The sequence below is a fragment of the Sus scrofa genome, chromosome 1 (genome assembly GCF_054392235.1).
Source record: "Sus scrofa isolate SSC_HxYL_T2T_F1_AM1 chromosome 1, Sscrofa_HxYL_maternal_Yorkshire_Landrace_v2.0, whole genome shotgun sequence".
Taxonomy (NCBI): Eukaryota; Metazoa; Chordata; class Mammalia; order Artiodactyla; family Suidae; genus Sus; species Sus scrofa.
The window spans coordinates 164,646,002-164,668,023 of record NC_139383.1 but is presented as its reverse complement, the minus strand read 5'-3'; the positions used below and the strand labels follow the sequence as shown (position 1 = coordinate 164,668,023).

General features: G+C 34.3%; 1 protein-coding gene across 5 annotated transcripts in view; it reads left to right on the top strand.

Annotated features, from left to right (window-relative positions):
* Positions 1-22,022, top strand: part of CCDC102B (coiled-coil domain containing 102B) — a 281,228-nt gene that overhangs the window by 89,699 nt on the left and 169,507 nt on the right. For 3 of the 5 annotated variants that reach the window (XM_085018144.1, XM_085018160.1, XM_021099354.2), the window contains one exon: positions 15,315-15,524. The exons of 1 other annotated variant lie outside the window; for it this stretch is intronic. In XM_085018144.1, the coding sequence (XP_084874270.1) occupies positions 15,315-15,524 (210 nt within the window). Of the gene's footprint in view, positions 1-15,314; positions 18,099-22,022 lie in introns of those variants that run through there. One more of the 5 variants, XR_014841104.1, reaches the window with a different exon arrangement.

Sequence of the window (22,022 nt, the reverse complement as noted above, 5' to 3'; positions counted from 1 at the left end):
CTACAGAGCTACAGCTGGCCTATACCACAACCATAGCAACACCAGATCCTTAACACACTGAGTGAGGCCAGGGATTGAACCCGCATCTTCATAGATACTAGTCGGGTTCTTAACCTACTGAGCCACAATGGGAACTCCTGTTCTGATCAATTCTTACAACTGGTTTAGCATGTATAATTATCACAAAGTAAAAATTCAATTAGGAGTTCTCATTGTGGTTCAGTGGAAATGAACCCAACTAGAGCCATGAGGATGCAGGTTCAATCCCTGGCCTCGCTCAGTAGTTTGAGGATCCAGCATTGCCAAGAGCTGTGGTGTAGGTCACAGACCCAGATCAGATCTGGCAGTGCTGTAGGCCAGCACCTGTAGCTCTGATTTGACCCCTAGCCTGGGAACTTCCATAAGCCACACCTGCAGCCCTTAAAAAAAATTCAATTAAAAATCTCAATCTCCTCTCGGCATGTATGATAAGTTCCACCCTTTCTATATAACTCCTCTGAAAATATGCATCCTTCATTTTATTTCCATTTTTGGAAGCTGAGAGTCATGGATCCAAGTTCTTATCCATCACTGCTTTGCTAACTTTCTATAGACTACATAGGTTTTCTGAATCTGTTTGATTATCTGAAAAATGATGTTTCAGTAATAGCTCATCTAAAGGATGAATTCATCTGCAAAGGCAAAGTACATTATGTGTGTGTATGTATCAGGTATGCAAGAAACATGTCCCCCCACACCCATCATTCAAATTTCATTTAGTACATCCTATATGGGAATGACAATCCAGGATTTTATATTAGTAACATGGTAGATAATTCTGTTTTGTCCCATAAAGACTTCAGAATACTATGTGAATGTATACCTCTTCTTCTCAACTGAACTTTTTGGAGTTTTAGATGTTATAGCAAAAATGCATTGACCAGAGTTTCTGGAGCCAAATAGACTTCCAATAAATATTTGATGATGCCCATTTTAGTGGGAATAATCTAATATTTTGGCTCCAAAATTAAACTGTAAGATCTTCCAAAAAAGTAGGATATCTTTCCCATTCCTGAATCACCAAATGTCTTACAAATCTCCCTTCTTGCTTTGATGATTAGGCAAATTTTGATGATTATATGGACAAAGACCATGAAAGTCTTGAGCTGGAAAGAACCTATAGGTATGGTCTAGTCCCTCCTTTCACAGATTCCCTTTCTGATGTTAGTGACTTACTCACAGTGGGCTCTCCCGGTTCTAGATTAGTTTCCCCCTCCCCATGCCCTTGACACACATTATCTCTGATACTTCATTGGGATTAAAATCTTTTCCCATAGTACAAGAGAATGCTTTTTAAATGATTTCTTATTCTTCCTAATCTTAATTGAATATGATATGACATAAATAGAAGGAACCAAGTGTATTCATTTTTCTCTCTTTCAGAATGTCTATATTTACTTACTTTTAAAATTCTGCTTCCTAATTAAGAAAAAAGTCCCAGATGGGTAACATGTCAAATTTAACTTGTGATTATACAGGTAGTCCTCTTTATTTTGCTTATGAAAGATAGAATATAAACATTTTGTAACATACATTTTTTTTCACACACCGAAATTATATTATTGTTGCGGTTTAAGGGAACTTTTCTCCATGTGTGTACCAACTGGATTCTCTCTGCATAGACAAAATGATAGTGAAGTGAAAAATGAAGCAAGGCAACAGAATAAATAGTTCATGTGCTCATTCATTCATTGTCTTATTCAATCATTATTCATCAAATACTTATCAACCATCTCCAAGGTGCTTGGTACTTACGGGAATTAAACACTGAGGATCCTAAGAATCAGATAGAGTGATGGCCACACTGGAAAACAAATAAACCAACCCAGATAGTTAAGTACAGTGTGTTATGTCCTTTGATGGGTGAAGTATGGTGATCTATGTGAGTTCATAGGAAAGATGTCGAGGATGAGATGTGGAAGATGAACAGCTCCCAGCCAGGAAAAGAGGAAAGGTACAGGCAAGAGTTATATGTGATAAAGGGAGTAGCAGGTGAAGACAGCTAGAAATGGCAGTATTACTAGGAAATAAACATAAAAAAAGGATGTTCTGACCTGTGAAAACTTTAGAGCATTTCTGTTGAGTAGGATAATACGGTGAAAATATATTTTTTTAATATTAGGATATTGATAGTAAAGCAAAAATTCCTCCTTTCCCTCTTACTCAACTATAGATACCAGGAATTATTTGATTTGGGAAGATATTTTGATCAGAAGAGCAACATAGTCTAATGCAAATTCATTGTCCGGGTAAGGTAGGGAGTACAGAGGGCAGAGAGTTATTTTGTTCTCTGTTTAAAAAAGAGAATATGTTTTCAAAAAATATACATCCAATTTTCAATTCTGCAAATAAATTGTATTCCCTACTGTGTTAGGATCCAGTAATTCAGTGGTGTCCAAAGTAGAAATGGACCTGCCCTCAGAGAATAGTCTTCAGCGAGGGACACAGGATTCATCAAAAATCATGTAGTTAATTGCATGATGCTGGGGAGTTGACCTCAAGTTAGAAATTCTAAATGAAGAGACACCTGAGATTTTAATTTTACTGCCATACTTAAATAGAAGTTTCTTTAATGAGAAGGGTGTTGTTTAATTAGAAATCCAGTGCCGTCATAATTTAGTTTTCTGAGATTGTCACAATAGGTGTTGATTTGAATTGATTTAAATCTCTTGTAACTCATATCTCTTATTGACTTTACATATTCCTGCAAAGAGGGTTAGGATTGCTGAGAATACTATGAATGTATCAGAAATGGTTATATAATTTTCAAAAGGGATATTGATGGTTGCAAGCAGGTTAATTTGAAAGTCTGTCAGTGATATGGATTTAAGCATTCTGGCACATTCTGAGTTCATATCGACCAAACTCAGGGAAAAAAAATCTATAAAAAGATATTTGATATGAGTAAACCATTAGAGAAAAAAATAATATTCAGGGAAAAGTGAAAATCAAACTGTCACACATGGGTATGCATTCTGGTCATTTAGACAAATATAAATCTAAACAGTCCAATTTACCAAGATGAAACCTGTCACTTGTCTTGAAGTTGCAGAAAGCTGATAAATATAAAATTCAATAATGGATAAAAGCCTGTGCTCATTTATCCAGGAAGTATTCAGTGCTTTGAGTAACAGATTCTGTTTTTTCAAAAAGGGGTTTGAATTACATGGAGTGGAATAAAGTATTTAAAATGTTTTTGTTCAGATGTCTCAATAGCAATAGCTTTTCCTAGTGGCTAGTCTTTGGAAAGTTAGATTTCTAGCTAAGTTAGATTGATGATTTAATTACAATATGAGATTTAGTTTCTTTAACTATAAATTTATCACTAATTTTGGTTGGGTAGAAAACAGTCTACCAAAGATTGTGATGTGAGTGGTAATAGGAGAAACTGTTAGTCAAAACTCTCAAACGTTAATTTGTCTCAGGACCAGCCTACCTCTTTAGAAAACCCTGAACATTTTAGTGCCGACTTCAAGGTACCTAGTGTTTCATGATGTCCTCAAGAGACCTAAGACCTCCACTATGATGTCTTCCAGGTCTGTCCCCTTTGGGTCACAGGCATGCATTTGGGATTTTTCCTGGTCCTTTAGCCCACAAGTTCTGTACAATTCTTTCAAGATCCTGTTTACTGCTTTCCATGGGGCCAACAAGTGAACTTAGCAAATTCATATTACTATGCTATTTCCAGTTTCTTGTTATATCAATTATTCCTCTCAGTGCTTCAAATTCAAAACTGCTTTTCTAAAATTGTTATAGTATAGTTTCACTGAATCAAGATTTAAATCTCCAGTAAAGAGAAACATTCTGTTTTATTCTAAAAGCATTTGACTGATTGATTGATTGATTGATTTTTGGACACGCCCATGGGCATGTGAAAGTTCCCTGGCCAAGACGGAACTTACACCATAGTGGCTACCTAAGCCACTTCAGTGACAGCACAAGTTAAGGATCCCCACTGTATCACAAGGGAAGTCCCTAGAGATATTTGATTTAGAACTTTCCTGCTGTCATCCTCAAAAATGCTTCCCTTGGAAAACATGTTTTCATATTAACAGAGACCTTCTGGAAAATTGTGCCTTAAACTAAGAGAGCAGTCGCATTCTCTTCCTCTGCCAAAATCCCAGGTTAATATGGATGTGTCATAAAGGGTAAAGCAGAGCCTTGTCATTTTAGATGGTGGAGATCTTACCCTCATTCTGCAACAGTGCTTGGCTACTAGTAGGTGCCCCCCAAATGGCTGTTGGTTAAATGGATAAGGGGAGGAGAAAATACCTATCAAGAAGAAGAGCATCTTCTAGTTTAACCTTCTGTGAGGTTGAAAGAAAAAAAAATCAAGATAGAAGGAGGGTGTAACTGAGCATAACATACTCACTAGGAATATGATTTGATGTGTTCTGTATTTGACTATATTTGATGTGTTCAAAATACCTTGGTTTCATAGGTGCCTACTAATACAGCTTGGTGAATATAACATTTTATTTTTATTTTTATTTATTTTTTTTGTCTTTTTGCCATTTCTTGGGCCACTCCTGCGGCATATGGAGGTGCCCAGGCTAGGGGTCGAATAGGAGCTATAGCTGCTGGCCTACACCAGAGCCACAGCAACACAGGATCTGAGCCATGTCTGCAGCCTACACCACAGCTCACGGCAACGCTGGATCCTTAACCCACTGAGCATCGAACCCGCAACCCCTTGGTTCCTAGTCGGATTCGTTAACCACTGAGCCATGACGGGAACTCCAGGAACTCCGGGAACTCCGGAAACTCCAACATTTTAAGTGACAAAATTCTTAGAAGCTAGAGTCCAGTTCTGATCCTCCAGGTCTAAAATCCATTGTTAGTATTTCCCTCTGTGAGCAATGTGCCTCCCCTTGCAGGGAGTCCACCCTGATTGGTGTTCTCTCTTCTGCACAATTCCCATCTGACTCTGCTCCCACATGATCCCCAGAGATTCCTCTGCTGCTCTTGGCTATGTATTTTCCCTCTTGCAGGTGAATCAATGTTTCTATTATACTGTCTTTAAGTTATATTCATGGACTAGATGATTTTATTTCTTTCATCCACTGTTTGGAGAAATAGAGATTTAGTCAGTGGTCATGTTCTGAACTATGTGATCCCCAAAGGATGCTATTTTTTGACCATAGCTTGTCATTTATTATAGCATTGATTATAGAAAAAACTTTAAGGAACTCATTTCTTTGGATATTGGAAAACAGGCATCTAAGTAAAATAGGTCAAAGAAAGAAATTTAATGGAATTTCAGACTGAAAGATAAAAACTAAAGTCTTGAGGGATGCTGCAAAATGCAGGGATATTTATAACATCAGTGACTATATCAGGAAACAGTTATGTCTGCCATGGGAAAGTGCTTCTTGGATCTCAATTACAGGAAGTGTAATTAACCCAGAACCCCAGCTGCTGTGCTCTGAAATCCAGGCAATGAAATCTCATAGACCGCTCCCAGCCAGAGAGAGGCCTCCTTGTTTCTGTAAGATACAACCCTTCTTACTGGTGACTTTGACTCAAAAGCTCCTCTGCAGCCTCACCTACCTTTCCTTGGCTGGTACCAATGCCTGAGATGACTGGACACAACCCTCCTTCCTTCTCTGTCTCTCTGTTACCCAAAGTCAGTCCTGGGCATAATCTGACTGTTCTCTGCCTTTCCTGACTCCCTTCCCATTATCTTTTATATGTTTTCCCTGTATTAAATGTATTTCATTTTAAATGCCAATTTAAAGTGTTGCTTCTACTCAGCCATAAAAAACAAAATAATGCCATTTGCAGCAACATGGATAGAACTAGAGACTCTCATCCTGAGTGAAGTAGTCAGAAAGAGAAAGATAAATACCATATGATATCACTTATATATGCAATCTAATATATGGCACAAATGAACCTTTCCACAGAAAAGAAAATCATGGGCTTGGAGAATAGACTTGTAGTTGCGGGGGGGAAGGGGAGGGAGTGGGATGGATTGGGAGCTTGGTTTTTATAGATGCAGACTATTGTCTTTGTAATAGATTAGCAATGAGATCCTGCTGTGTAGCACTGGGAACTATGTCTAGTCACCTAAGATGGAGCATGATCATGTGAGAAAAAAGAATGTATACATGTATGTGTAACTGGGTCATCATGCTATATGGTAGAAAATTGACAGAACACTGTAAACCAGCTATAATGGAAAAAAATAATTACACAATTACACATTGCAAAAAAAATATATAAAGTGTTGCTTGTTGAAGTACCCAGAATAACCCAATAACAAAGACAAAAAATGAGCGAGCTGAATTCTAGAAAAAAAAAAAAAAGAATGTAGAAAGAGGGAAAGTCAACATTAGGAATTAATAAGATACAAAAAATTATTATAGAGATAGCAAAGTTAGAAGTTGGTTCTTTGAAAAAAATTATTCAATTCAGGAAAAATTAATTAAGAGCTATAATTAGAAAACATTACAAATAAAAAAGGGACACAGTTTTAGATAGAGCAGAGATTTACAAAGATAAGGAACCGCTGTGAAGAGATGAGGTTAATAAAAATAAAATCTTACATGAAATGAATTATTGACCAAAAATATAACTTACCCAGCATGACTCTTGTAAAAGTAGAAAGCCTGAATCAATTATAACATTAAATAAAATAAATTAAAAATTAATGAATTAAAAACCTTTTAATAATAAAACTCTAGCAACAGAATACTTTATGATTAAGTTATACCATTCAGAGTAGATAATTCCAATTTTATAGGACATCTCCTAGAAAAGAGAAAAAAGAGGGAAAATGTCCCAGTTCTTTCCATTACATTAATTTAATCCTTATACTACATCTAAACAGGGCTCATCTAAACAAGGGAGATTATAGTAAATTTCACACATAAATATAGTGGCAGAAATGTTAACCAAATACAAGTAGTCTTTTTTTTTTTTTTTTTTTTTTTTTTTTTTTTTTTTTTTTTAGAATACACCTGCGGCATAGGAGCTACAGCTGCAGTCTACACCAGAACCATAGCAATGCTGGTGTCCAGACCCATTGAGACAGGCCAGGGTTGGAACCTGTATCCTCATAGATACTAGTCAGATTTGTTTCCTCTGTGCCACAGTGAGAACTTCCCAAATACGAATAGTCTTAATTTTATGGTGAATAAATAATTTGATTTGTCACAGGAATGCAGGGTGTACTCTAACATTAGATCATTTATTATGTAAGTCAGCACAGTAAACAAAGTGCAGAAAAAATCAATTATGTCATTATCTCCAAGGTTACTTAAAAAACAGTGCTTCATCTCAATACATGATTATGGGGAAAGACATTTTAGCATACTAGGACTCAAAGTGAACTTTAAAACCTGAAAAGAGTTACAAATTTTTAGAGCAAATGTTTTATTTACTTACTAAGTGATAGTAGGGTAGCCCTTTCTTTTTAAAATTCTGTTTAGATTCCAGGTAGTTCAACAAAAGAGGAAAACTAAAGTTATAAGAATTAGAAAGATATAAAATTGTAGTGGTCACAAATGATGTGATTATCTATTTAGAAAACACAAAATAATTTTCAAAATATAATTCATGAGAGGTTAGAGATACTGCTGGATATAAGATCAATTAAATATGTATACACCAGCAAAAATGTATTTATAAATATATACATGTTATAAATAGAGTGGTATTTATGCAATGATTGTTAGACCAAAGAAACAACAGAATAAGAGTCCAGACTTAGAACTACTCACATGTAGACAGGTCATCTATCAACAGACTTGTCGTTAGAAGCCAGTAAAAAATACTGACTTTAAGGAGTTCTTGCTGTGATGCAGTGGGCTAAGAATCTGACTGCAGCAGTTCGATCCCCAGCCTGGCACAGTGGGTTAAAGGATCTGGTGTTGCTGCAGCTGAGGCTCAGAGTCAATCCCTGGCCCAAGAACTTCCATATGCTGTGGGGCAGCCATTAAAAAAAATACTGACTTTAGATTAAAGATGAATGGAAGGAATTAACTTCCTCATTATGATATTAATCTTCTTAATGAACAATCAAATTTTAATGCTTAAAGAGATTTTGTGATTCTGGTTTGATCAACAAGACAAACAAATATTTTTCACTATTTTTGAAAGAATTCATCAATATATTTTTGTCAAATTTCCCCCAAAACCAGATATTAAAAAGGCAGCATTAAAACATAAAATTGTTACACTAAGTCATTTTTGACAGAAGGTGGTGATTTAGAGGGTTCTCATTAACACTTTTGCCACAATCCTAATGCAGATTTCATTTTTATCATCATCCACTAATCTAATTCACTCTGCCATCTCCTTTTCTACTATTTCCCCTCTTATAAATCATGTACAATGTACTTTTCCCTTCTTGATAGCTCAGTGCTAATAATGAAAGTTAACTTTCTATTTTGTCTGAACCATTAGAGTACAATACCATTACTCAATATAACTTCAATTAAAATGGTTGTTAATCCTTTAGAAAAAATAAATACATGTATTAACACAAACATGATCTCAGTTGAGTGGAAAACCTTGCTTTAGACAGCATCATCAGATTTCATGTTCTTTAGACACTGAGAGCTATCAGAATCTCTGAGACCATTCCTGGGCCAAGATAGTTTGTCTACTTTTAAAATTACTTTTAGGGGAGATTTTGGAAATAAATAGGGTCTATCCTTTATGGGTTGCTTAATTTCCTAATGCAGATTTTGTTAAGCATTTTATGTTTACATAATTTTTCTTAGTGGTAGAGTGCCTGGGGTTGTAGTTAGTGCATGCAAAATCAAATCCTATTATACATATCATATGTAAACCTCTGGTTCCTATTATCAAGGGAACAAGATCTACATTTTAAAACCTCTATTGTGTTTCACTTCTCAAATTCTGTAAGTATTACTTCTGTAAAGTTTCACGCCTTACCAAGATTATAGGAAATCCACTGCAGCATATCAGAGTTGCATAAAAGCTTATTTTCATAGTTTCGGTTTTATGTTAAAGCTTTTCTCTGGCTGTTTTGGACACACGCATAAAACAAGTATCATTTGGATAATAAAAATATCTTCATTCATATTTTTTATCTTAATAGAATCACTAGGATATGTATAGATGATTATTAACTTCTACACAGAAGTGAGGAAAATATTTGCGGATGAATTTTGGAACACTGTTAAGAATTTTTGAGACCTCCTTGCTATTGCAAAATCAAGGGACCAAAAATAACCATTTAAAGTTTTACTTGTGAAATGTATAAGTATTCTCTACTGGGGCATAAATAAATACATTTCTCTTGTCATTCTTTTGTCATAACACATATTGACTCATGTAGACATAGATGCACCGTCCTTTTTAAATGTCTTTGCATTGCTTTTGATTCATGTTCCATCTGAGATACAAGTTTGGTGTTCCTTTTTTACGAAAAAAAAAGATTTTGACTTTATACAGATTTACAACTTTTACTATGTGAAGGACACTGCTAAGATAATTAAAACACAGCTAAAAATGAGGAGGAATTATTTGCAAAACGTGTATATGGTAAAAGATGAGCATCCAAAATATAAAAAGTTTCTCTTTAAATTTTTTTATGAACATTTACTTTTTAGAGAAGTTTTAGGTTCACCGCAAATTGAGGAGAAGGTACAGAGATCTCCCATATGATCTTCCACCAGAGTCTCCCTCATCATCACCACCCACGACAAAGTGGTACATCTGTTACAACCAGTGAAACCCCATTGACACTTCATTGACCTGCAAAGTCCATCGTTTACATTAAGGTTCACTATTGGTGCTGTACATCATATGGGTTTGGACAAATGTGTAATGATGTGTATCTATCACTATAGTATCATACAGGGTATTTTCACTGCCCTAAAAATCCTCTGTGCTCATCTATTCATCCTTCTCTATCCTCTTCTTCCCTTTTCTCCACCCTGCAACTTTTGTCAACCACTAATATTTTTACTGTTTCTCTAATTTTGCCCTTTCGAGAATGTCATATAGATGGAATCATACAGTACATAGCATTTTCAGGTTGGTTTCTTCACCTAGTCATAATGCATTTAAACTTCTTCCATATATTTTCATGGCTTGATAGTTCATTGCTTTTCGGTGCTGAATAATATTCCATTGTCTGGACACACCACTATGTATCCATTTGCCTACTGAAGGACATCCTGGTTGCTTCAAATTTTGGCATTTATGAATAAATCTGTCATAAACATTTGTGTGCAGGTGTTTGTGTAGACATAAGTTTTCAACTCCTTTGGCTAAATACCAAGGAGCATGATTACTAGATAGCTTGGTAAGAGTATGTTTACTTTTGTAAGAAATCGCCAAACTTTTCTAACATAACTGTACTATTTTGCATTCCCACTAGCAATGAATGAATGTTCCTATTGTTCCACATCTTTTCCAGCATTTGGTGTCAGTGTTTTGTATTTTGGCCATTCTAACAGGTATATAGCTGTATCTCACTGTTTTGATTTGCATTTTCCTGATGACATATGATATGGAGCATCTTTTCATATGCTTATTTTCCATCTGTACATCTTCTTTGGTGAGATGACTGTTATCCATAGATCTTGAGCCCATTTTTAATTGGGTTGTTTGTTTTTTTGTTGTTGAATTTAAATAGTTATTGGTCTGTTTTGGATAACAAAATATTCTTTATCAGATATATTTTGCAAATGTTTTTTCTTAGTCGGGGCTTATCTTCTCATCCTCTTGACATTGTCTTTTCAGACCAGAAGTTTTTAATTTTAGTGAAGTCTAGCTTATCAATTATTTCTTTTATGGATCATGCCTTTAGTGATGTGTCTAAAGGTCATCTAGATTTTCTCCTAGGCCATCTATCTTCTATGAGTTTTATTATTTTGTTCTTTCCATTCAGGTCTGTATTCCACTTTGAGTTAGTTTCTGTTAAGAGTTTAGTGACTGCATCTAGATTAATTTTTTGCAATGGCTCCCTCATCCTTTATTTGTTTGGCATTCATTTCTGTTGCACATTAGTTCTGGGGATCTTCTAGAAATTCTCCAAGGATTTTATATGAAATTAAAGCAACTAAAATACACGTGACATTACCCATTATTAAAATCATTCATTGCTCTGTTGACTTCTGGCAAAAGAGGAAGTGAGCTATTACTGAGCTATAGTGAACAGTGGTCAGGAGGGAAGTAGACTTTAATTTAGAATTTATTCAAATTCTACTACATGATTTAAAGTCATAGTTAGAAGAGTATTAAAAATATGGTGGTGGGGGGTGACTCCTGTAATATGTACATTGCCTTTAGGTTGTTTCAGTTGCCAGACTTTTGAAGGTGAGTTTACAGAATTATCTCTCCTCTAAATTAATTTGCTGGTTGAGACAAAGCAAAGACCAAAATCTCCAAAATATATCAAAATATGAACAACACTTTTGCTCTAGCATAGTAGAATGGATTCAGAATGTGGTGGTCGCCATGGCATGGGGATACACTTACATCCCTGGCTATCTATTAGCCTGCTACAGGTGGAATGAACTCAGGATTGGAATCAGAGAGGAACTTTGCAGGAACCACAGCTTGGATGCTTTGCCCACCTTGAGAATTACTTCTACTCTTAGAACCCTGATTTCAAAGTTCCCATCGTGGTTCAGTGGAAACGAATCTGACTAGCATCCATGAAGATGCAGGTTTGATCCCTGGCCTCGCTCAGTGGGTTAAAGATCCAATGTTGCTGTGAGCTGTAGTGTAGGCCAGAGGGTACAGCTCCAATTTGATCACTAGGCTGGGAACCTCCATATGCCACAGGTGTGGCCCTAAAAAGAAAAAAAAAAACCCAGTTTCCTCATGTGTCGCACATATGAACTTACAGGCTTACTGTAAGGATAAGAAATAACCCATACAGCTCTTTACTAGGAATATATTAGGTCCTCAGTAAAAGGGTAACCTTACTTCGGGGAAATGACAAGCTCCCTGCCTTTTACCTCTTACTTCCAAAATCCCAGTGCTTGTAATGAGGTTTTCTAGATGAATTATCTGAAATGAAAGTTCTGAATATTTGCAAATCTATTAATGAACAGCCACACTGATTTTCAGTAACTTCACTGGCCGGCAGAATGCCACTCAATGCATTCTCTTGGGGTTTTCCTCAGTTGACAAGGCCCATTTACCAAATGATTACCATCTTGATAAAACATTATAAGGAATAATATACTATTTTCACCTATCATTATTTGAAATGGCTATTGGTATGTTTTGTTCTTTGGAAAATGTATTTATGACAAGAAATATTTGTGTTGAGTTTGAAAGTTTAATAACTATTTCCCCTAAATAATTCCTGCCTTATAACACTAGGCTGTAGGAAATATTTTCCATATTTTAAAATGAACAATGGAGGCTCCCAGTATAAAAAGAATTGGGACAGAATACTCAACTCTGAGTCATTTTACTGAAAATCCTCTCTTTATTCCAATGTGTTCACCTATCACAAAGTGCAGTACAGCTATGACAATAGCAATAAGAATTAAGAGTATATGTGCTGAGAAATTCTATTGGTGTTAGGTAATGGTGAGTGAAGAACCTGCTCTTCTAACACGCTATTTTAAGTTCACTTTGTGCCCAGTTGTAATTGAAATACAGAGGAGCTGTTTCCTAGAGACTGCCATTATGTACTTCTTCCTTCAACAGGTCCTTATGGAACTGACAGCACATGTCAGGTACCAGGCTGATGAGCAAAATGCCATGGTTCTAAATTCATGAAACTTAACATTCCAATTATTGTATTCATTGCAATCTCTCATTGATGTGCTTTCAAGAGTATCAAGATGTTCGTGTTCTATGGCAATCACATCTCATTAAAACTGGAAGTAAGCAAATGTATAAATAAGCACATACATACATATATAAATAAAAGAAATGACCCAGTATTTCATCCTTGGGAATAATCACAGTATTACTTTTTCTTTCACAAGAAGCTCAAACTATTCCTGCAGTCACACTTGCTTTTAAGAATCAGTGTCTGCTTGTTTAACTTGCTTTCATATTTACTCTCCCAAACACCTAATACTTCATGACTGGACTCTCACCTCTTACAGTGTTCAAATTTATTTCCTACTTCCCTTTAGTGAAACACTCTTGCCTTGATTCTTCCTATCTGCCTTCTTAAACCTAAGGTTTCAGCTGAAATACTGTTTCTTCAAATAACCTCCTCTGTTTACCTGATTTATTGAGGGCTTTCCCATAGCACACAGGGGTTTTTCTCCTATATGAGATACTGCAAAATTTGTACTTATATTATTTGTATTTTGATAATAGTATATCCAGTGCCAAAAAGATACTTAATAAATATTTATTAAACAAATGAATAGTTGGTTATTTATATATTTTCTCAATGTTTAATATGCATAAAATTGGAGGTCATTAAATCCAAAAATATTTTTGTGTTAACTCTAGTTAGACTGTACTTCCACATTAAAATTTTCTAGAAATCACTTTATTTCTAAAAAATTTTTAGAAAATATTTTTCAATAATTCTTATATGACCTGAAATTCACCTAAGAGTAGTATCCACTATTAGTTAAAATTCATAGTATATTAGAGTTAGAATTAAAGTGTTGATAATTGGAAGCAAATCAATGGAATTCCATTTCAATTTATGCAATTATTAGAATTGCTTATAATAAGCCCTAAAAACTTAAAATAGCCCATGATCTTTCTTTCATCATTTTAACAGATTAAATTGAATGGCTTTTAAGGTAGTAGATTTTCATATAATTCTTGGAAAAGAATAGTCTGACAAGGAAGAATTTTGTAAAATAAAACAAAATGAAATGACTTATAATATTTATAATCCAATTTTCACTATTAATTTACTTTTTTGATTGTGTATTTTTTACCTAAATTTATCAGATAATTGGTATGTTAACAAAAATCTTCAAATAGTAAATAATCACACATCAGCATTTAAGGTTTGTTATTACCATTAAAGTAATCTAAAAAAAATAGAGTTTATTTATTCAAACTATAACTTAATTAAAATCCTATTTCTACCTGTTATCTATTATTAGGTATAAAATTGACTTCAGCGATTGCTTTTAAGTGCCTACAATTTTATAGACTTGACATGGCATCATATTTGTCCTTGACTAAGAGTACATTTATCCTCTTAAATTAATTTTTCATCACTAAGTTGGTGATTTTTTATTACAACTTTATTATTTTCATTTTGGTAAGTGATGTGATGTTAATCAAAAAATTTAAGCATTAATCTCAATAATTAATGTCATGTTCCAAATTGGATTGTTAAATACTTGTTTTTCCTCATATCCCAAACAACCACCTCAAATGTCAAATCGTGCCATCTAAAGCTCGATCCCTTAGTTTATTATATTTAATTGATAAACAAGGTCTAGTGCCAAGAATGTAATTTTAGTTTCTTATTTTTTAGAAGCCAGAGACTCTCTTAGATTTGGGAACAGAACATTTTCTACAATAATAACACAATTATATGTGTATGAAAAAGCAGTTTTTAGACTTTTTGAATCAAAATTCATTTCCAAAGATATTATTGAAGTCTAACATTTTCCTAATGTTGGATTCTCTTTTAGAGTTTAAAATGTCATGAAAACTACTTTTTAATAGTATAATACTATCCAACACTTTGCCATCAAGCCATTTAAAACTAACAATATAAAAATAACTTCTAATTTTTCTCCATAACAGACAATTTTTAAAAACTTCCTATTTTAATCATATTGCCAACCTCTACTCCCTGAAAATCAAATTGGACATTCACTCAGGTTAGTTTGATTATATTGTATAGTACTTTAATCACAGCATTGATGATTTTTATTACATTCACTTGTCTTTATTTGCAGTGTCTAGCATAGTGCCGGAATGTATAGTAAATGAGTGGAAGTATGAATGAATACATGAACCACATCCATCCAACCAAAATGCCCAAGAAATGATTTTGTGCCTTTGCAACTGAGAGAAGTTTATCAGTTGATTGCAGATTGTTGGCAAAAATATCTCCAGTTTTTCACTTAGTGTATTTTTTTTTGACAAACATGATCCCTGTCGTTACGGAAATAGTCACAGGAATCAAGAGGACAGGTGTATTTATCTAGGGCATGGTCTGGTCTTAAAACTTTTGTATTGTTCTCAACTTTTCAGAAAAATTGGGTTTTCTTTTTACAAACTGTGTAAATGGACACATCCATGAACCTTCTTAGTGGAGGCGTTATTTGCTGGATACCTGGCCTTCGGGCAATTACGAATGTTACATACTGCTTTTCTGTGTTTTCTGTGTTCAGCTAGAGAGACTTCAGGCTGAAAATACATCAGAATGGGACAAGAGGGAAATACTTGAAACAGAAAAGCAGGGACTGGAGAGAGAAAATAGAAGGCTAAAGGTCCAGGTAAAAGAAATGGAAGAGCTCCTGGACAGGAAAAGTAGATTAAGTGCAAGCGCTCAAGGTCCTGATTTCAAGACATCACAAATTGAACTACAGGAAAAAAACAAGGTATGGGTGCTCTTTGGAAGCAAACATTTTCACTTTCTGTGCATCTGTGCCCTAATGTCTAGAGGATGCTGCATTAACTTTTACACGTATCAAATCTGAGTATTTCCTTTTATGTTACCTCAAATATGATACTTTGATCTTTTCCCATTGTAATATGGTATATAATATGTTATATACATAGCATTGTGTTATATATATAACATTGTAATATGTTATATTTATACACACAGACATATATATAAAATACTGTTCATGTACAGAAAGGGAAAGTAACAAATTTTGTATGAAAATGTTAGAATATGAGAAATCTGAGAGCTTAAAGCTTTTCCAAAAGGAAGGAAAACATGAAGTGAAGGATGGACCTTTTTGTTTTTGGTTTCCTGTTATGGTTTTGTATCAGTGTTTTCCAAGCAATTGATCTTATTTTCAATAAATATATTTCTCCATTTGTTTGAGCAACTATACAATAAGCATTTGTCGGTAGCTATGGCTAAGTATCTGCCTAAATATTTAAATTTAGCTGGTTCACTCCCCTTTGGTTTCTTTGTAGTTAGTCTCAGAAAAAGTATTTCTAAGTCAGCTAAAAACACCATGTTACAGATAGCTTTATAGGCTATGACATAAATGATAAGAATTAAATTCAGATTCTGAATTTAGGAAATTTAGGTTATTTTGGAATTTTATGTTCTAAAGCCAATAGATATATTTACTTCTATGGATGAGGTTTTTTTTTTTGATAAATGCATTTTTTGATTTTTAAAATATTCTGAGTAGCAGTTTTAATTTATATGTTTGTGTCATTGTGTAACAACACATATACAGCTTGTTTCTATTTCTTCAATTAAATTAAGTATAGTATTTTTTAAATGATTTTTATCTTTTTCCATTATAGCTGGTTTATAGTGTTCTGTCATTTTTTCCTACTGTATAGCAAGTTGACCAGTCACATATACACATATACATTCCTTTTTCTCACATTATCATGCCCCATCATAAGTGACTAGATATAGTTCCCAGTTCTTTGCAGCAGGATCTCATTGCTTACCCATTCCAAAGGTAAGAGTTAGCATCTATTAACACCAGACTCCCAGTCCATCCCACTACCTCCCCTTCCCCTTGGCAACCATAAGTCTATTCTCCATGTCCATGATTTTCTTTTCTGTGGAAAGGTTCATTTGTACCATATATTAGATTCCAGGTATAAATGATATCATATAGTATTTATCTTTCTCTTTCTGATTACTTCACTTAGTATGAGAGTCTCTAGTTCCATCCACGTTGCTGCAAATGGCATTATTTTGTTCTTTTTATGGCTGAGTAGTATTCCATTGTGTATATATACCACATCTTCTTAATCCATTCATCTGTCAGTGGACATTTGGGTTGTTTCCATGTATTGGCTATTGTGAATAGTGCTGCAATGAACATGTGTATATATGTGTCTTTTTCAAGGAAAGTTTTGTCCGGATATATGCCCAAGAGTGGAATTGCTGGGTCAGATGAGAGTTCTAGTGTAGTTTTCTGAGGTACTTCCATACTGTTTTCCACAGTGGTTGTACCAATTTACATTCCCACCAACAGTGTAGGAGAGTTCCCTTTTTCCACACCCTCTCCAGCATTTGTTCTTTGTGGACTTATTAATGATGACCATTCTGGCTGGTGTGAGGTGGTATCTCATGGTAATTTTGATTTGCATTTCTCTAATAATCAGTGATGTTGAGTATTTTTTTTAATGTGCTTGTTGACCATCTGTACATCTTATTTGGAGAAAGTGTATTTAGGCCTTTTGCCCATTTTTCCATTGGGTTGTTGTTGGCTTTTTTGCTGTTGAGTTGTATAAGTTGTTTGCATATTTTAAAGATAAGAAATGGATTAATATTCCATGCTTCTGGGTGGGAAAAATTAATATTGTAAAAATGGCCATACTACCCAAAGCAATCTACAGATTCAATGCCATCCCTATCAAATTACCCATGACATTTTTCATAGGACTAGAACAAACAATCCAAAAATTTATATGGAACCACAAAAGACCCAGAATGGCCAAAGCAATCCTGAGGAACAAAAACCAAGCAGGAGGCATACCTCTCCCAGACTTCAGGCAATATTACAAAGCCAAGTCATCAAGACAGTGTGGTACTTGTCCCAAAACAGACATAAAGACCAATGGAACAGAATAGAGAACCCAGAAATAAACTCAGACACCTATGGTCAATTAATCTTTGACAAAAGAGGCAAGGTTATAAAATGGGAAAAAGATAGTCTTTTTCAGCAAGGGGTGCTGGGAAAACTGGACACACACATGTAAATCAATGAAACTGGAACACACCCTTACACAATGCACAAAAATAAACTCAAAAGGGCATAAAGACTTAAATATAAGACAAGACACCATCAAACTCCTGGAAGAGAACATAGGCAAAATAATCTCTGACATCAACCTTACAAATGTTTTCCCAGGTCAGTCACCCAAGGCAACAGAAATAAAACCAAAAATAAACCAATGGGACCTAAACAAACTGAAAAGCTTTTGCACAGCAATGGAAACCATAAAAAAACCAAAAAGACAACTTACAGAATGGGAGAAAATAGTTTCAAATGATGCAACTGACAATGGCTTAATTTCTAAAATATACAAATATAGTATCTTAATGCACAGTTCTATTTTTTCACTCAACTCCTTTAACAGTAAGTTAAAGATGAGTTTGAAAAGTTCATATTTTTGAGTCATGTAAGTAGTTCATATTCTTATGAGCTCTAAAATCTAAATGGGCAGAAAAATTAAATTCAATATCACTTTTCCTTTTTCTTTGTGATTTTAGGAATTTATTACAATGGAAGATTAAATTACATTAGTCTTTCATGACTTGGCAAGGCAAATATCTAAAGTTAAATGTTATAGTCGGTGATCATAATTTTCTATAACATGGATTCACAAACCATCCATAATGGCATATGGTTCTGATATATATATATATACAACAGATAAATCTGTATTTTTTGCAGATTGCTGCTTGTGAAAGCACAGAATTATTTCAATTATGGAACAAGTTTTGATCATCAAAATATGTTTCTCTTTGCTTCTCTTGAATAGAACAAGCATTTATTTATGTTATACTTGGTGTCAGTCACTGCTATCGATGCCCATGATGTAATAATTAATGAATCATTATCCCTTCCCAGCATGGCCTTAGCATCTACCTAGAAAGATACACACATAAGTTGTTATCAACAATACACTGTGATGATTGCTAAGAATAAAATGGATATGATGAAAGAGTCATTCATTCTATTCTACTTTAATGCCTTTCTAGTTAAATCAAACTGTTATAGCATAAATTGCTGTAGTTAGGATATATGAGGGTTGATCAGGCCTGTTTGGAGCTGGTGTATAAGCCAATTAGCTTGTCCTATTATCATTGCATGCCAAGGGTAGACCTGGGCTCTTTGGGACCAATGTAGTTCTTCAGCCTAGAAATAGAACATGGAGATGGAAGATTCTGGAAGCTGAACAACTCAGTGGGTGTACCATCAATCAGAAGACTATTCCTTAAGTGTATCTCATTTTGATGTTGGGGAGGAGGTGTTAATGATTTTTTTTACCCTCTTCATTGAGAATTCAGACTCACTCCTTGGACAAAAATACTTACTTGTCATGGAGTAGCTGCAGTTCAGAATCTTTGTTGCCACAGAGATCCCCACAGATCAAAATATCAAGATTCTAAATGTCCCCAAACGTCAAATGATCAAAGCTGCATATAGAACATGCCAAAGTCCAAGCAATAGTGTAGATGTTACTAAAACACAAAGCCAAATTTCAATAAAAGCTAATTTGTATGTATATAAATTATGTGCATAATTTCCACATAGGAGTGCCATTAACACATATATGCATAGAAGTACCCTGTAGAAGTACCAGAGATCTAAAAGTGTAAAAGTGCTACATCTAAGTAAGATGAGGAGATAGATGCTGATCTTTAAGAGACATAACTATAAACATCACTCATTATCAGCCTCTAAAAGAAATATAAGATATCTTACTTCATTTTATTTATACCTAATCACATTTTTAAATGTTTATAGTATATACAAGTCTATCTGCTTCTCATAGAGATCCCCCATCAATATATTTTGTTAATTTTTTGAGTTTTGACAGCCTCGTTATTCAACAACATTTTTATAAATCCCTTCTTATTCAGGAGGGGAGAATTTTTACATAGTGCTTGACTTTAGTGTTATACAGAATGCACTTTAGGAGTTCCCGTCATGGCATAGTGGAAATGAATCTGACTAGGAACCATAAGGTTTAAGATTTGATTCCTGGCCTCACTCAATGGGTCAAGGATTTGGTGTGGCTGTGGCTGGGCTGTGGCTGTGGCTGACAGCTATAGCTCCGATTAGATCCCTGGCCTGGGAATCTGCATATGGCATGACTGCGGCCCTAAAAAGACCAAAAAAAAAAAAAAAAGAATGCACTCTAAAAGAAAATGCCATTCTATCTTAAATCACACTATTAATTTAAAGATGAAGATTCTTTTTCACATGAATGATTTCATCCCATAAATTTCTATCTGGTAGTTACTTTTATAGCTTATGTTTAAGATTGTGTGCATCAATCTTTTACAATTAAAAAATAGCACTATACATGAATTTCTAATGGATAGACTAGAAAATTACAACTATAGTAGTAACAATTTAAATTATAAACCACTGTCATAGACTTTTCTAGAATAACTTCAGAATGTCAGTTGATGAAGTTTGGTTTGTTTTTGCTTTGGATAATAGTGGTACTGTTCCATGGTGTTAGTATAATTGACAGAAAATCTTACATCTGATAATGGATGTTCTGCAGCTGCATTATAAATAATGGCATAGATGTTAGAGAATAGCTTTGTGAAAATGTGAGGGAATCAAAGTGTATGGTTTAAGAGGAGAACAATGGAACTACGTTTGAAACTCTGACTCCACAGCCATGGTTAATTATTCTAGTGGATGCTTGACAATTGGTCTGTACTGTTTCATCTAACATTAAAAAAAAAATCCATGTATATACTTATGAATATGTATATTATTTAATATTTAAAAAACACTTGGTGCACTTAGCTAATTTGAATTCAATTTCCTGAAATATTTATTTTAAAATGTTCTTCATTTTATTTCACAACATAATCAATATCACTAAAAATTCAAAGTATATTAAAAATTATAGCAGTTCCTCAAGTGGGGGTGTTCATGTCACATTGTAGTGTGAAAAGAGACTATTAATACCTTTTCTTTCATTTCCATTATAGTTTATTACATGATATTGAATATACTTCCCTTTGCTATACAATAGGACCGTGTTGCTCATCTATTTTATACATTGTAGGTTGTATCTGCTAGTCCCAAATTCCTAATTTAACCCTCCCCCCTCCCCTTTGGTAATCATAAATTTATTCTCTATGTCTATGAGTCTGTTTCTGTTTTGTAGATAACTTCACTTGTGCCATATTTTATATTCTGCATATAAATGATATCTTGTGGTATTTGTCTCTTTCTGACTTCACTTAGTTTGAGAATCTTTTGTTCCATCCATGTTACTATGAATGGTATTATTTTGTTTCTTTTTATGGCTGAGTAATATCCCATTGTGTATATATACCACATCTTAGTACATTCATCAGTTGATGGACATTTAGGTTGTTTCCATGTCTTGGCTATTGTGAATAGTGACACGATGAACATAGGGGTACATGTATATATTTTTTTGATAGGCAACAAATAGATTTATTAAGATAGGATGCTTGTGAGAGATGCAAGTGGGCAGGGCAGGAGGCTCTTGCATGTATGTTTTTGAATCATAGTTTTGTCTGGCTATAGTCCCAGGAGTGGGATTGCTGGATCATGTATTAGTTCTATATTTAGTTTTCTAAGGAACTTCTACACTGTTTTCCATAGTGGTTACACCAACTTACATTCCTACCAATAGTGTGGGAGGGTTCCCTTTTCTCCACACCAGCATTTGTTATTTGTAGACTTATTAATGATGGCCTTTTTGACCAGTGTGAAGTGGTACCTCATTGCAGTTTTTTTTTTATTATTTGCATTTCTCTAATAATTAGTGATGTTGAGCATCTTTTCATTTGCTTGCTGGTCATTTGTATATCTCCTTTGGAGAAATGTCTATCTAGGTCTTCTGCCTGTTTTTGATTGGATTGTTTGCTTTTTTGTTAAGTTGAGCTATTTGTATATTTTGGAAATTAAGCCTTTGTCAGTTGCATCATTTCCAGATATTTTCTCCTACTCTGTAAGCTGATTTTCATTTTGTTTCTGGTTTTCTTTTCTGTACAAAAGCTTATAAGTTTGATTAGGTCCAAGTTGTTTGTTTTTGCTTTCATTTCTATTGTCTTGGGAAACCAACCTAAGAAAACACTGGTATAATTTATGTCAGAGAATGTTTTGCCTATGTTCTCTTTAGGAGTTTTCTGGTGTCTTGTCTTATGTTTATGTCTTTACACC